The 14,304-nt window shown below is 54.0% G+C and overlaps 2 protein-coding genes across 9 annotated transcripts; one reads left to right on the top strand and one right to left on the bottom strand.

Moving 5' to 3' along the window:
- Positions 1 to 926: 926 nt before the first annotated feature.
- Positions 927 to 5,574, bottom strand: POLR3C (RNA polymerase III subunit C). 3 transcript variants are annotated; one of them, XM_048288797.1, is made up of 15 exons: positions 5,490 to 5,574; positions 5,127 to 5,319; positions 4,603 to 4,858; positions 4,081 to 4,266; positions 3,885 to 3,973; positions 3,522 to 3,626; positions 3,354 to 3,446; positions 3,199 to 3,279; positions 2,520 to 2,571; positions 2,377 to 2,437; positions 2,146 to 2,296; positions 1,784 to 1,885; positions 1,452 to 1,501; positions 1,227 to 1,376; positions 927 to 1,147 (listed from the first exon to the last, which is right to left on the bottom strand). In XM_048288797.1, exons 2-15 carry the CDS (start codon positions 5,271 to 5,273, stop codon positions 1,066 to 1,068), a joined length of 1,605 nt encoding a protein of 534 aa, XP_048144754.1. In that variant the 5' UTR covers positions 5,274 to 5,319; positions 5,490 to 5,574; the 3' UTR covers positions 927 to 1,065. The 3 variants fall into 3 exon arrangements, with proteins under 3 accessions (XP_048144754.1, XP_048144755.1, XP_048144756.1); XM_048288798.1 differs by lacking the exons at positions 927 to 1,147; positions 1,227 to 1,376; positions 1,452 to 1,501 and adding an exon at positions 1,508 to 1,649; XM_048288799.1 differs by lacking the exons at positions 927 to 1,147; positions 1,227 to 1,376; positions 1,452 to 1,501 and adding an exon at positions 1,524 to 1,592.
- Positions 5,575 to 5,710: 136 nt separating this feature from the next.
- Positions 5,711 to 14,039, top strand: RNF115 (ring finger protein 115). 6 transcript variants are annotated; one of them, XM_048288804.1, is made up of 9 exons: positions 5,711 to 5,849; positions 8,284 to 8,399; positions 8,868 to 8,919; positions 10,236 to 10,441; positions 11,039 to 11,110; positions 11,219 to 11,291; positions 11,369 to 11,462; positions 12,757 to 12,872; positions 12,966 to 14,039. In XM_048288804.1, the coding sequence occupies exons 1-9, from the start codon at positions 5,769 to 5,771 to the stop codon at positions 13,011 to 13,013; spliced, it is 858 nt and encodes a 285-aa protein (XP_048144761.1). In that variant the 5' UTR covers positions 5,711 to 5,768; the 3' UTR covers positions 13,014 to 14,039. The 6 variants fall into 6 exon arrangements, with proteins under 6 accessions (XP_048144761.1, XP_048144757.1, XP_048144760.1 ...); XM_048288800.1 differs by having other exon boundaries at positions 5,715 to 5,849; positions 12,943 to 14,039; XM_048288803.1 differs by having other exon boundaries at positions 5,716 to 5,849; positions 8,284 to 8,342; positions 12,943 to 14,039.
- Positions 14,040 to 14,304: the final 265 nt, after the last annotated feature.

The following is a 14,304-nucleotide window of genomic DNA, read 5'->3' as shown; positions in this document are numbered from 1 at the left end:
AGAACTTTGAGATCGTCAAAGTCCAGCTATTAACCCAGCACTGCCAAGTCCACCACTAAACCGTATCGCTTGAAGGTAGCACCGGCTGCCCCTTGGGGAATTGCACCTGGAAGCACAGAGGAGGAGAGGAAGAAAGAGGGAGCGGGAGCAGGACAAAGGAAAATAAGGACGGGGTGAGGATGAAAATGAATAAAATGGGATGGGCAGTACAATGGCGAGGGATTAAAAATAATAGGGGCATGGAACAAGATAGAAAGATACAGTGAGAAACAATGGCACAGAGCAACGGAATAAAAAAGGAAGAGGGAGTCTGAGAGAGGCACCGAGGACAGATGAAAGGGAAGAGCAGGTAAGGATGGACAGATAAATGGACAGCGCAACAGGGAAAGAGCATCGGGGAATAGGACGGTGGGCCAGAATAAGAAAATGAGGGGCGGGGAGCAGGACAGAGTGGTTAACATGCACTCTTTTTATTTCTTTCATATAGATAATGTTGTCTCACATTTTTCAAGCCTTCAATGGCTTAATCTATATATACAAGTTATATTTGTACGTGCAATGTCACGTGAGTTATGGCAAATTACCTTGAGCATGGCACTGTAAGTTTCTTCCAGAGCCGCCGTCCTAAGTGCGATGGCACGTACCTAATGCTAACCCTAAACCTGGCCAAAATTTGGATTCCACCTTCAAAATTCAAAACATTCAAGGATTGCTCCCAGATGAAATCTGCCAAGATGGACAGGTCACGCCGGGGACGGTGTCACCCTCGGTCCGTCACGGGAGACAGGACCGGTCCTGAGGGACACAAGCACAGTTCTGTGTGACCCCCACGTCCTGCCTGTGTCCCCATGTGACCTGTGTCCCCCGTGTCCTGTGCATCCGTGTCCCGTGTGTCCCCGTGTCCCCGCACGCAGTTGACACACAGGTGCATTAGCAGCTGTTGCTTTATTCTCCTCAGTAGTACAAGCACCGTAGGCAGAGGCATCCGGTGCCTGTCCCCATCCACATCCCCGTCTGTATCCCTGTCCTTATCTGCGTCTGTGTCCTTGTTCCAGGCCTGTTCCCTCACGGCCTCTTCATGGTGCTCTCGATGAACGACTCCAGCACAAAGATGGTCTCATCCACCTGGTTCTCACTGGCATCGATCCTAGGGGACAGACAGCGATGGGCAGCCCCCACAGGGGGTCCTCAATGCCCATCTCCATCCCTGTTTCCGTCCCCCTCACTTGTTGACGTTGCGTTTTAGGGTCTCAAGCTGCTGCCGCTCGGGACCCGTGATCATCTCCTCGACCTCGTGCAGCTGCGCCGCCTCGGCACCCGTGGCCTGCATGGAGGCCAGGATGGCCTCCACACGCTGGGACTTCTCTAGGAGCCTCCTAGGAGGGAATGTGGACGTGGCAGTGGCGGCTCTGGACCCACCATAATGGGCCACCCCCAGCCACAGCGCTCACTTGTTCTCCCGCATCTCGTGCTGCCGTCGCTCCATCAGGTTAGCCACGCTCTGGGGAAGAAACGGGTGAGTACCCAGTACGGGTGTGTTGGGGAGCACTGAGGAGCTCCATGGGAGGACATGGGCACTGTCACTGCCACCCCTGTGGCACCACAAGGGAGGGGGCTGTGAGACCTGGACCCCGGAGCAGGAAGGAGCTCTGGAGGGACAGAACCAGATGAGCCCCCGGCCCAGGTGTATTGGGGGGCACCGAAGGACCCTACGCTCCCAAAAACCCAACAGGGGAACACACAGAGGACCGTGCCGCTGCCATCGGGATTCCTCGGGATTCACCTTGTAGCATCTGTGAAGCAGCATCCGAGCAGCGGCCATCACGTTCACCGTGTACAGGTAGAAGGTGCGGGACGGAGCGTGGTCCGGAGTCTTGGGAATCTCCTGTGGAAGGGCAGAGGGGCAGATGTGGTGGGAACCGAGTGGGGGTATCCCCTCCCCCAGAGGTGTCCCTATGTCACCTTCCCCGTAGGATTCCCCCTTCCCAAAGGGTTCCCTGTGCCCAGATTCCAGGTGGGATCACTTGGAAGTGCCCGGAAGTGCCTGTCACCTGGACAGCTGTTCCACCCAGGGAATCTCTGGGATCCCAGAGCTCCCTCACCTGTGGGGACACAGAGTTCTCCAGGATCCTGGAGATCCCTCACCTGCAAGGACACCAGGTTCTCTGAGAGCATCCTGTAGAGCATGTCCTTGGCTTCCTTGGCTGGGATCATGGCGAAATCTTCCACCTGCTTCTGCTCCAGGTGCTTCTTGCGCAGGAGCAGGCGGAATATCCTGGCACAGCGGGAGCCAAACCTGTGCAGGAGGAGTGGGATGAGGGAGGGACGTTGGAAGGGGCTGGGAGGAGCCCGGGAGGCTCCGGGTCTCCATATCACCTCTCCTCCACGATGGACTCCAGCGTGGCCGTGGCCAGGGACACCAGGGCCTTGTGCAGGTCTGTAGGGGCTGAGGTCAAGGACAATTCGGGAGCTCGGGAATGTTTCTGGCCTGGGAACGCCAAGTTCCCCCCAAAGGATACTGACGGTGTAGGTGCCCCCGCCGCTGTCCCCCGACTTCCCCACAAACTCCAGCTGTGGGGAGAGACAACAGGGAAAAGTTCAGGACATCCCCCGAAGGAAGGAAAATACAGATTTTTTCCTTACAATCTGTAGTGAGAAGAGTAAGAAGATTTTAGGGAACAAAGATCTGTGACTTTAGCAGCCTAAAAACATGGACTGGGTCTTAGTGACCCTTCCAGGGGCTTTTGAACATCTTGAATATCTCTTAAATACCTTCAGTGTCAGAATTTTAGGCTGACTTTGAATGAAATCATTTTCAGTATTTTTCAAATAACTTTGGTATCTTTTAACACCTACAATATATTTTACATATGTCTCCAGTATCATCGATATTTGTTAAATAAGTTATATATCTGCTAAATAACTCAAGTATTCTTAAATAACCTCAGCATCTGTTAAATATCTTCAGTGTCTGTAAAACAATACCTGATAAATAATTTCAATATCTGTTCCATGTCTTTGATACCTGTTCAATAACTTAAAAAATCTTCAGTATCTGTTAAAAACCTTCCTTAACTCCCAGCAAATCCTGCTTTACCCTCAGACAAATAGAGAAACAACCAAGGAATCACAGAATTGACGGAGGCTGGAAGAGCCCTGGGGTCCCCCCAGCCCTGCATCCAGTGTCCCCAGCCTCACCGGATCGTCGGCCAGGAGCGCCAGGTACTGGTCCAGCACCTGCTTCCCAATGTTGTACCCCGCAGGAAGAGATCGGAATATCTGCGGTGGAAAAAACGGAGAACATCGAGGGATTCCGAGGGATGCCAGCTTCCCAGAGGCTTCCAAGGACGCACCTCATTGGAGGAGAGCGGCTGCGTGTGGGATGCACCCGAGGCTGTGGTCACCTCGCTCATGCGCAGCATCGTCCGCACCACCTCGCTGCTGGTCTGTATTGGGAAAACCGGGAATTAGAGTGGGAAAAGCTCAGTTCCAGGCTAGGAACAGAGGTGGGAACCACAGACCTGGTCCATGCGGCTGGCCACGGCGCTGACCAGAGCCTGGTCTCGGAAGTGCTGATGAAAGCGCTCCAGGTTGACTTGCCAGTAAATGCCGTCATCTGGGGGAGTCTGGGGGGACCGAGGACAAAAAGTGAGGGGAAAGGGGGCAGGAAAACAGAGGGAAATGGGGCAGAAAACTGAGGAAAAGGAGCCACGAAACTCAGGGATGGGAGCCAGAAAAATGAGGAAAAACAGCCACAAAAAATGAGGAAAGGGGGACCACCTTGTTTCCCCAGAACACGTTTGGGAATTTGGATCCCACCCTTCCCATGTCCCGATTCCCAGGCCAGAGCACCGATGGCACCATCACTCCAGCATTCCCGGTACCTCTGAGGTTCCTCCCTCCTGCTTCTGCCTTTTCGCCTTGTGCTCCCCCTCCTCTTCCTCGTCACACGAGTGTCTCCGCTTCCCTTTCCCTGTCAACCCAAGACACTATTTCCCATCAAACCCATCACCGTGGCCTCAACACGTGGCTGAGTGCTTCCTGAGGCCCCCCAAGCGCCAGGATCCCCGGGGCTCTCACCGACAAGGCTGAGCCGAGGCACAACGTACATGTCCTTCTCGGCAATGGCCAGGGCAGGTGCAGGGGATGGCGGCGCCTTGGCGCCCCGAGGGATTTCCGGGACCATCGGGCACCTCTGGATGAAGTGGGTATCTGCCAGGCGCACAAACGTACTGGACACTTCCGAGTAATCCATGGTTTTCCCATCTAGGTGGGAGGAGAGACACGGTGGATGGATCTGGGATGTTCCCGAGGCTTCGGAGAATGTGGTCGTGCCGTGCTCGCTGCCACGACCGTGAGCACCCCACAGACCCTTTGGGACCACATTCACTAACCCAATCCCAAATCCCTATTTCTTAAGAAGCTTCCCACCCTCCGTGGTCTCCATCAGCCTGTCCAAGACCGGATCCTGGATGTTCCTGAGGCTCAGGAGTACACGGTGACACCATGGCCACCACCACAGCCTACGGTGCCTCTGGTCCCATTCACCAACTAAACCCACTCCCAGATCCCATTTTTTTGAGGGAGGAGCTTCCTTCCCACCTTCCATGGTTTCAGTGAGGCGATCGGCGACCCTGGCAACGGCGCAGCTCATGGAAAGGTGCCCGTGGAGCAGAAGCTCCTCCACCAGCAGCTCCCCCGGGTCCCCGTAGAGCGTCTTGGCTGTGTAGATGTAGCGGGGGTAGCGCAGGATCCGCAGGATCCGCTCGCTCCGCGCCTCATATTCCACGGACCCCCGGGGCTGCACCTCATACCGCACTAGGTTGTGCTGGATTAGGACACAAAGGGCCTTTTTCACCTGTGGGAGAGAGTAGGAGGGTCGGACTCTGCCTTGCACGGGGGGGGGTAATGGCCCCGTCCCAGTCTTCCTGGGTGTTCCCTCCCTGCCCAGATCCCAGTCTCCCTATGGAGAATCAGAATTTCCCTGCTCCTTCCAAGATTAGTTTTTCAGAGAAATACAAGCCACCTGCTCCATTAAAATATCCCTCCCTGATTTATTAAAAATTCCTTGTCCTTTTCCAGGTTTTCCTCCAAATCTCCCCTCCTGGACCCCTCCCATCCCGTACCTGATCCGGGAGCAGCCCCGTGTCCCCCGCCAGGAGCCGCAGCGGCCGCGGTCCCGTCCGGAGCAGGGAGTTCCCGACTTTCTCCACGATCTCCCCGAAGTGCTCCTGGAGCAGGAGGGAGCAGAGCCGCAGCTCCGCCTGCGTCATCCCGGCGGCTCCGGAATCCCAGGAACGGAGCGGGCGGAAAGAACAGCTGGGGGACAGAGAGGGGACAGATGCTGACCCTGTCACAGGGGTCCCGTATCCCCTCCCGGGGGAGGATCAGCCCTGTCACAGGGGTCCCGTATCCCCTCCCGGGGGAGGATCAACCCTGTCACAGGGGTCCCCGTTTTCCTCCAGGTGAGATTTCCCCCCCGCTCTCACCACCAGCTCTGGCCCAGCCCCCACCGCCGCCCTGAAAACGGCCACGTTTTGCGGCCACTTCCTGTGGCGCCACTTCCGCTGCCGCCACCCGGTTCCCCAGTGGGAGGCTTACACCAGGGGGCGCGCCGGCCACTCCCCGCCCCGCGGAGCCGCTCTATCCGCTCACCCGCGCTGTCTGGACTAGGCGCGGAGCAGACGAGCTCGCCGGAAGCGCGGGGCCTCTCTGGGCCGCGCTCGCTGCCCCGGGAGGAGTGACGGCAACGGCGGCAGTGGGGGAAGATGGCGGAGGCGGCGGCGGCGGTGCCGCAGCACCGGTTTTTTTGCCACAGCTGCAAGGGCGAGGTCAGCCCCAAGCTGCCGGTGAGCCCCGGGCAGGGAGGGTCGGAGAGGGGGAGCCCCGAGCTGCCGGTGAGCCCCGGGCGGGGAGGGCCGGGGCGGGGAGCCCCGAGCTGCCGGTGAGCCCCGGGCGGGGGTAGGGGCAGGGGTGATCCCCCAATCCCTCCCTGAGCCCCGAAGGAAGGGGCGACCTCCAGCCCCCGAAGTTGTTGCCATATGGAACAGGTGATACCCCCCTACCCCCCATCCCAGTTCTCAGACAGGAAAGGGACTGGGGGAAGCTCCTGTTCCTCATGGAAGGGGATAATCCCATTCCCATCCCGCTCCATGAGCGGCCCTTGCAGCGTCTGCTCCTCCGACAGGGTGGGAGTTGTCCATCTGCGCCTAAGTTATCTCAGTTCCTATTCCTTGGAACTGGGAGCATCCCAAATTTTTCTTTATTCCATGTCCATTCCACGCTGAAGGATCCGTTTTTTGCCTCCAGCATTCCCAATCCCACTTTTTAAGAAGGACGCATTGTCCAGTTCTCGCTCCAACCCCTCCATCCCCAAAACCTGGGTTTTCCTGGTGCCTCCATCACCTTCCTTGTTTATCCTGGGAGGAAAACTCCGGCCCTGCTCCCCGGGGAACACCAGGGAAGCACCTGAGATTTCATTTCCTGGGATTCTCCGCTGGCTCTTGCTCCAGTTCCCATTTCAGGAACCCCCCAGACTCCTGGCAGTGGAGGGACATGGCCCTGTGGCTCTGCCCAGGGATCCCACTGGGAGCTGCTCCCCATGGATTTGTGCTTGGAGAATCCGAACCCAAAGCACCTTTTTGGCCCAAAATTTCCTGGTTTGGGTCATTGAGGGGGATTAGGGATAAGGGCATGGAAAGTGAGGCATTCCCAAGCAGAACTTCTCCTGCACCTCCCAATGCCCAAGGTGGAGATGTTGGGTCAGAGAATCCCAATCCCCTGGAAAGTCATCTGGAGACTTTCTAAGGAGACTTTATGCCTCTTCCCCATCCACATGGTATAAAGGAGGGTCTTTCCACATGAAAATCCCTGTGGATTGAGAAGTGGAGCCTCGGAGGTGCCAGGGAGATTTTTTTTTTTTTTCCTTGCTTTCCACGTGAGGAATGTGGGGATGACAGGAGGGATATGGAATTGCACAAGGTATCAACCCTATGCTAGGGTGAAGAAGCCGAGTTATCCTGACTGGAGACAAGGGAAAAGGGGAAATTCAAATTGGGATTAGAGCCGTGGAGGAGGTGCTGGATGGAGCAAGAGCCGAGGAGAACTTCTCCACGGTCCCATTTGTCCCACACACCTTTCTTTGGGATTCCATTTGCATCTTTCCATCATTTTTGGGTGGGGATCACCTGGAAAGCCACCTAATCTAACTTTTCTGCCCGGATTTGGGATCAAGTCCAGACTGGACGTGGATGTGCCGCACAGTTCCAGCTGCCTCAGGAATGATCTGAGTGCAAAGCAAATGCTCCTGGTGGGATTCCAGTTTGTTTTTCTTCTGGGAATCACAGACCGCCAGGCTGGAGGGGGGTCAGAGCCATGGGATGCCACTGGATTCCTTGGAAAATCTGTTTTTCTTTGTACCATGGCTGGGTCCTGCTTAGGGAACGAGATCCCTGTGCAGATCCCAGGATGTGAGCACCCAGGAGGCTCCAGGATCATCCACTGCATCCCTAAATATCCCCGGGAAAGCAGGGAGCTGATTCCAAGGCCCTGCAGGATCCCACACACCATCTGTTCCCGTTTCCTTTCTTCCTCCCTCCAGAGCTATTTCTCCCAAATGTCATTTTTATCTCTCTCCAGCTACTAGGTGGGAAGCTGGGAATTTCCATATGGATTCCAACAGAAAAAATATTCCAAAGCTTTCTGGGAATGCATCAGCATCCCACCCCCTGCTGGTGATGGTCTGATCCAGGATTTGGATGGAGTTCCCACAAAATCCATGCCCAAAGTGTGGGGAACGTTCCATGTGCTGTGGAACAGGATGCAGGATTTTCAGGGATCTGGGAAGCATGGGGGAAGGAAAGAATGCTCTAATCCAGGGGGATTGGTTCTGGATGGAGATCCCACAAAAATCGGTGCTCAAAGTGTAGGATTTGGGAAAGCTCTGGCTGTGAGATGGGATCTGGAGAGGGAAGATCAGTGAGAGCGGATCTGTGGGGTCTTTTTGTTTTTTCCATGGTTTTCTCCAAATCGAAGCTGATCTGCAGCTCTGGGACAAAACTCTGGGAATGGGAGCGGGGAAAATTTTTCTCCTTGAAAAGAATTTCGTTCCGTGCTTTTGCAGATCCTGCCAGTGGCTCTTTCACTCGCCAGTGCCCAAATTTCATGGGATTTGGTGTTATGAGCTGCTCGGGATCTAGGATCAGGAATCTTCCTGAAGGGGGATCTTTTCCTTAGAATTCCGAATATTTTGTGGCTAATCCCAGCTCACTTCTGTGTTCCCAGGAATATACCTGCCCCCGCTGTGAGTCCGGCTTCATTGAGGAAGTCACTGATGATTCCAGGTACCAGAGAATCCAGGGATATCCAATATCCAGGCACGTGGAGAGACAATGGATCAAGTAATAAGGAGATTTAGTGTGACAAATGCTATTTTAGCACTCTTTTTTCCGGACTTTTTGCTTTGTTTTTACACCTTTTGGGGTTCTTTTTGTACACTTTTTTTTTTTAATGCTCTTTTTTGCTATTTTTTTGATGTATTTCCCCCGCTTTTTGTGGTTTTGGGTGGGTTTTTTTTTTTTGGTTTTTTTTTTTAAAAGAAAAGCCTTTTTTGGTTTTCTTGATATTTTTACCCTTTTTGGAATTTTTTTACCCTTTTTTTTTCCTTACCGTTTTTAATATTTAGGAAAAAAACCCCTTTTTATTATTTTTGGTCTTTGCCCGTTTTTGGGGGGTTTTTTTGCCCTTTTTGGTCTTTTTTTTTTTTTTTTGCCCCTTTTGGGGGGGATTTCAGGAAACAAAGGGGGGATTTGGGAAGCGTGGGGGGATTTTGGGAATGGGCCCTGCCCTCACTCTCCTCTTTTTCCCAGTTTTTTTGATGGCAACGCCCTGGACGACAGCCCCTCCTCGCAGTTCGCGGAGGTGAGTTTTCCTGCTTTTCCCAGTTTCCTTGAGGCGTCTTCCCCAGCAGCTCCTTTTCCTGAGAGTTTTCGGGAGACTGAAAATCGGCATTGGGACCCACCAGGGCTGGGCATGACAGGAAAAGGAGGATTCAGGGAAGAGCCTTACCCCAGCGCTGGCAGATCCTGGGATTTGTGTGGGGGTGCTCAGCCAGGCGAGGAGCTATTCACTGTCTCTCCCTGCCCCCAGATTTTCCAGAATCCATCAATTATAAAGTCCAGACTCGTAGGAAATCCACTCAATCCTGGGCCGGAAATGGGGTCACCAAGCAGCCGGAATTCCAGTCTGGATCCTTCCTGTTTGCTTCCGTGCTCCGAGCATCCAGCTGGGTTCCTCCCCCTCTTCATCTGGATGCATTTGTCTTCTGACCCAAATTATGGCTTGGATATCACTTCGCATCCCAGAAATTCCCGAGTTTCAGGGAGATCCTGATCCCGTCTTCCCGCCCGTGGAGCTTTGTGCTCCGTAAGTTAAACTGGATTTGGGGATGAATAATAACTGGAAGTTCTCCCCAGGGTGTGGTTGCAGGCAAAGCTGCCATCAGAGCAGCAGGAGAACAGGAATGTTTATACATTGGTTTTTATTCCTTAATCCAAATGGATTTGTGGGAGAGGGTCTCTGCAGGGTCTCCAGGCTCTGGCTCTGAATTTCTGGGGGTTTTCCTGCACCCCTGGAGTGGTGTAGCAAGGAGATCCATGGATCACCCCCTGCTTACCCTCAGAGAGGCTGCGGGAGAGGAATTGGGTAAATCAGGGAGCAAGTCGGATTTAGCAGCACAGGATCTGCTGCAGGGGCAGGGAATGGCATTACCCACGTGGGCAGTTCCCACAAAACAGCAGTATGAGGGGCACAGGATTGGGTGACACCTTGAGATGTTCCTGGGGACACCCCAGGGATACAGATACCATCCTTCCATCCTTTCACATCTATGTCCTCCCCATGCCTGTAAGGCCCCTGAGTGATCCCATGGATTTGGGAGTGTCCAGTATTATTCCGCCTCAAATTCCAGCCCTTGAAGAGAGGGAGAGACCAACCCCACAGCTTCCAGATTTATTGGGATCCGCGTGGAGCGGGGATTTGCGGCGGGGGTGTTGCAGCAGCTCTGGATCCACTTGGGCTACGATTAAGCCTTTTTGCCAGACTTTTTTTTCCCCGGGATCCATGACAGCTGTGGGAATGTGCTCCGGTGAAGTGGACTTCGCTGCCTCCGCGTTCCCCCTGAGATGAGCACCGCAGCTGAGTGGGTATCATGTCTCCCGTCTTCCTGCTCTCCACAGCTTTGGGACCACTTGGACCACACAATGTTCTTCCCGGATTTCCGGCCGTTCCTGAGCAGCAGCTCCCTGGATCCGGAGAGCCGGGACACAGAGAGGGGCCCCCCGGCCGAGCTCTGGGGGCCCAGTCGCCCCCCACGGCTGCCGATGCCTCGGAGGTACCGATCCCGTGGCAGCTCCCGCCCGGATCGCTCACCCGCCATTGAGGGGTGAGTGTCTTCTCCGGGGAAAACAGGAGATTTGGGGAGAAACCCGGGAAAATGGGATCCTGGCACTTCCTGTCAGCCCCCTTAGCACAATTCTGAGTCATTGTCCCTGTCCTGCTGCCTGGAACGCAGGGCATTCTCAGCACTCGCATCCTGGGAGGAGCTCCCATCCCCAATTCCTTTGTGCTCTCCCTCCCTTTTGGGAGCTTTATCCAGGAAATTTCCAACTGTGAGCCCTGTATCCGTGGGAACAGGATTCCCTGTTTTACTGCTTATTCCTTCTGCCACACTTTATTTATTTATTTAGATTGTTCTTTCCATGTTTTTCCCTGATTTTCCCTGTCCCAGTACCAACTCTTCCATTGGAACTCGAGGCATTCCCACTTCTCCCACCCTGGGATGAGCTCACATCCCTAATTACTTCCTGCACTCTCTCCGTTTTGGACCTTTATCCAGGGATTTTCACAGTCATGAGCCATGCAGCCAGGCATCCGTAGAGCAGGAATTCCTGGTTTTCCTGCCCATCCTTTCTTCCACCATTTATTTACTTACTTAACTTGTTCTTTCTGTGTTTTTTCCTCCCCATGCCTCCTTCTTTAGGATAATCCAGCAGATCTTTGCTGGGTTTTTTGCCAACTCAGCTGTTCCTGGCTCCCAACATCCCTTTTCCTGGTGAGTAAAAACCTGTATTAGCCCAGATCCCACCAGTAACTACCAGTAACCTAGCACCTAGGGGCTGGTTTGGGACTGGGGGGAATTCCTGGACCGTCCCATTGGCAGGAGCGGGATGCTGCACTCCAATCCTGGGGATTATGCGTGGGGACAGAGCGGCCTTGACGCTATCGTCACCCAGGTGAGGGGCACCTGTGCCGGGGGCAGATCCAGTGCCAGATCCCTGCTCCTGAGCATGGAATTTTTCCCTCTCCACAGCTCCTGGGACAGCTGGAAAACACGGGACCGCCACCGGCAGACAAGGAGAAGATCTCATCGCTCCCAACGGTGCCGGTGACACAGGAACAAGTCGGTGGGTGACTCCAATGGCACTTGGATCCTGGTATTTGACATCCTGAGCTCCCCATTCCCACTTTGTTGCCCGTGAAATTGGGCTGGAAACTGTCAGCTCCCAGGCTTTGCTGCTGCCATCTCTGGTGTTCGGTTCTCCCAGGAATCTTGGAGCTCCACTGTTTCCCAGAGTGTTTGGGGAGTCCTGGAATGTGCCATTCTGACTCTTCCCACCCCCATGATGGTTCTCCCATCCCAAATCCCTGTTTGTGCTCTCGACTCGTCCCTTCTTCCCTTTCAAACTGGCTCTCGACATATTCTGCTCTGGAAATGTCATGGAAAACTGCCAGCAGGGGCCTGGGAGTGTCTCGGAACAACCCTGGCTTTGCAATTGAAAATCCCGTGAATTTTTCACCCCAAGGATCCCTCCCCCTCCCAGCTGCTCCATTACCAGAATCCTATCCCCTCCATTATGGTTAAACCAGACGGTTCTACGCAGGATATTTTTATCCCGTGGTTTTACGCACCACTCTGTCCTCCTCTTCTCTGGGAAGCCAAGGACTAACTGGAATTCCATGTGTCTGAGCCCACGGAGCCCGAGCAGGCTAGGAATCATGAAATCTTGGAATATGGAAATCGGAAGGGACCCCCGGGATCGCCGAGGGAGCTCAGCTCCTGGCGGTGTCTGTGTCAGCATCACGAGCTGATGAACAGCAAGAGAGGGAGTGGGATTTCAGCCACCTCCCATGGCTGGTGACACCTGGCATTGGGATCATCAACCCATATTCCAGGCCAGAAAGTTGTGGCAGGAATCCAAACATCCTTACTTTGATTTTAGGTTTGTTTTTTTTTTTTTTTTTGGTTGATGGTGATGTACAGAGAACACCAGGAATTCTTTACATCCCTGGGGGTTGTGTGTGGATGGATGGATCCCAGCTGGTGGAGCTCAGAGCTCATGTTCCCAGCAGGAATTCTTTGTTCCCTGGATGCTCCATCCTCTGTGGGTTGTGTCCTAGCCTGCAAATCCTGACGCTCATGTTCCTAGTGGGATTTCATTGATCCCTGGATGCTCCATCCCCAGAGGATTTTGTGTGGATGGATGGATGGATCCTGGCTTGTTTCTGGCAGGAATTCCTTGATCCCTGGATGTTCCAGATGCGGCACAAATGATCTGTAAATCCCAGAGCTCCTGTTGCTGTTGTGGGATCTCTTTGGTCCCTGGACACCCCATTCCCAGTAGACCCTATGCAAATGAGTCCCAAATACCAAAGCCTTTATTCCTGTCCCCCTGACCTGCGATTCCCTGTTTTCTGCAGACACAGGGCTGGAATGCCCGGTGTGCAAGGAGGATTACGCCGTGGCGGAGCAGGTCCGGCAGCTCCCCTGCAATCATGTCTTCCACAGCAGCTGCATCGTGCCCTGGCTGGAGCTGGTAAGATCCCAGAAAACCCACGTATCCCATGGGATAATCCCCCAGGATAACGGCTCTGTGTTCCCCGCAGCACGATACGTGTCCTGTCTGCAGGAAGAGCCTAAAGGGGGAAGATTCCACCCGACAAATGCCGAATCCTGATGCTTCCGACAGCCCGGTGCAGGAGCGATGGACTTTCTGACCCTTCTGGAAGGTTCTGGAGCGTTCCAGAGGGTTCCGGAGGCCGGAGCATCCCCGCTCGAGGTGTACATTGTCTGAGAATTCCAACAAACCCCCCCGAGTAGCAGGAATTAGGGGGCCCACCCTGTGGGATTACGGCACCAAGCGCTCTTCTCCTGGGAATTTATCCTTACGCTCCATGGAATTGCCTTGTTAGTCCTAAATTGGGAATTTTGGGAGTGATTTGATTTCATTTGATATCAGAAAAAGTTTTTTTCCAGTGGGGCTCAGTCTGGAGAGGGGTTCCAAGTCCCTCACAGCGTTCCCTGAAAAAAGGTTGGGATAAAAAGGGGATTTGTGGGATCTTCCTGCACTCCGGGAGATTGGAATTGTATCCACGAGGGATTTTATTGCCCCATTTTGGATGGAATACTTGGGGTCTATAAAATCATGGCAGGTGGAAGAAGGAAGGTTCTGGAGCCCTTCCGGAGTGGGGTTGGACCCTCAGGAGTCCCTGGGGCCCTGGAAAGGCTCTGGGGATGCTATGGTATCAGGAATGCACCGAGCAGGATTTTGTCTCATCCTGGACTATTTTTGGGGTTGATTCAGGTTTTTCTGACCCTTTCCCACATGCCTGCTGCCCCAGGTGTGTCCAAACCTCCCTCCACCCCCACAAGTCATTCCAGGCGGGAAATACGGACCACGTTGCTTATCCCTTGGGAATTCCCCCACCGCCCCCCGTAACTTAAGGAAACTCTTTATTTTTGCTGATTCTTTGGTTATTTTGAGAATTTTTTCCCATTTCTGTGACATTTATCCAGGTCTGAATCCTGGGAGTTATCCTCGTAGTCGTGGTATCCACTGACTGCCCTAGGGGGACATTGTGACCCCCATCCCTGGTGGGGGGTGACATTCCCAAACCCCTTGGGCTCAGTGGCTCCATATGCACATGGATTTAATTCCTGATTTTCTTTGCTCTTCCGTCCAATAAAGGCCTTTCTCAAGGAATTCCCCTTCCCAAGTCATCCTTGGAGCTGGGAAAGGGAGGCAGGAGCTGGGGTTCTCCTGGGTGGGGGGCAGAAATGAGCTCGGCAAAAGCTTTTGGGGAGGGAAAACCCCAATTTGCAGGATTTGTCTCCTAGGGAGGATATCCAAACACCTCCCACTCTGTTGGGACACATTGTCCCTGTCCCCCCTCCCTGCTCTGCTGGAAGCCCTTCTGGATACAGGGACACCCCAGTCCTGGGACCGGAGCTGGGACAGGACTGCAGAT

Source organism: Corvus hawaiiensis, chromosome 29 (genome assembly GCF_020740725.1).
Source record: "Corvus hawaiiensis isolate bCorHaw1 chromosome 29, bCorHaw1.pri.cur, whole genome shotgun sequence".
NCBI lineage: Eukaryota > Metazoa > Chordata > Aves > Passeriformes > Corvidae > Corvus > Corvus hawaiiensis.
The sequence above is the reverse complement of the archived record's forward strand: the minus strand, read 5'-3'. Positions and strand labels throughout refer to the sequence as shown.

Coding starts and splice junctions, on each gene's coding strand:
- RNF115 (XM_048288800.1), top strand. CDS start 5,769: ATGGCGGAGGCGGCGGCGGCGGTGCCGCAGCACCGGTTTTTTTGCCAC. Junction 11,292..11,368: donor TTGACGCTATCGTCACCCAG/GTGAGGGGCACC, acceptor CCCTCTCCACAG/CTCCTGGGACAGCTGGAAAA. Junction 12,873..12,942: donor TCGTGCCCTGGCTGGAGCTG/GTAAGATCCCAG, acceptor TGTTCCCCGCAG/CACGATACGTGTCCTGTCTG.
- POLR3C (XM_048288797.1), bottom strand. CDS start 5,273: ATGACGCAGGCGGAGCTGCGGCTCTGCTCCCTCCTGCTCCAGGAGCAC. Junction 2,572..3,198: donor CGCTCCTGGCCGACGATCCG/GTGAGGCTGGGG, acceptor CTCTCCCCACAG/CTGGAGTTTGTGGGGAAGTC. Junction 1,377..1,451: donor CACGAGATGCGGGAGAACAA/GTGAGCGCTGTG, acceptor ATTCCCTCCTAG/GAGGCTCCTAGAGAAGTCCC.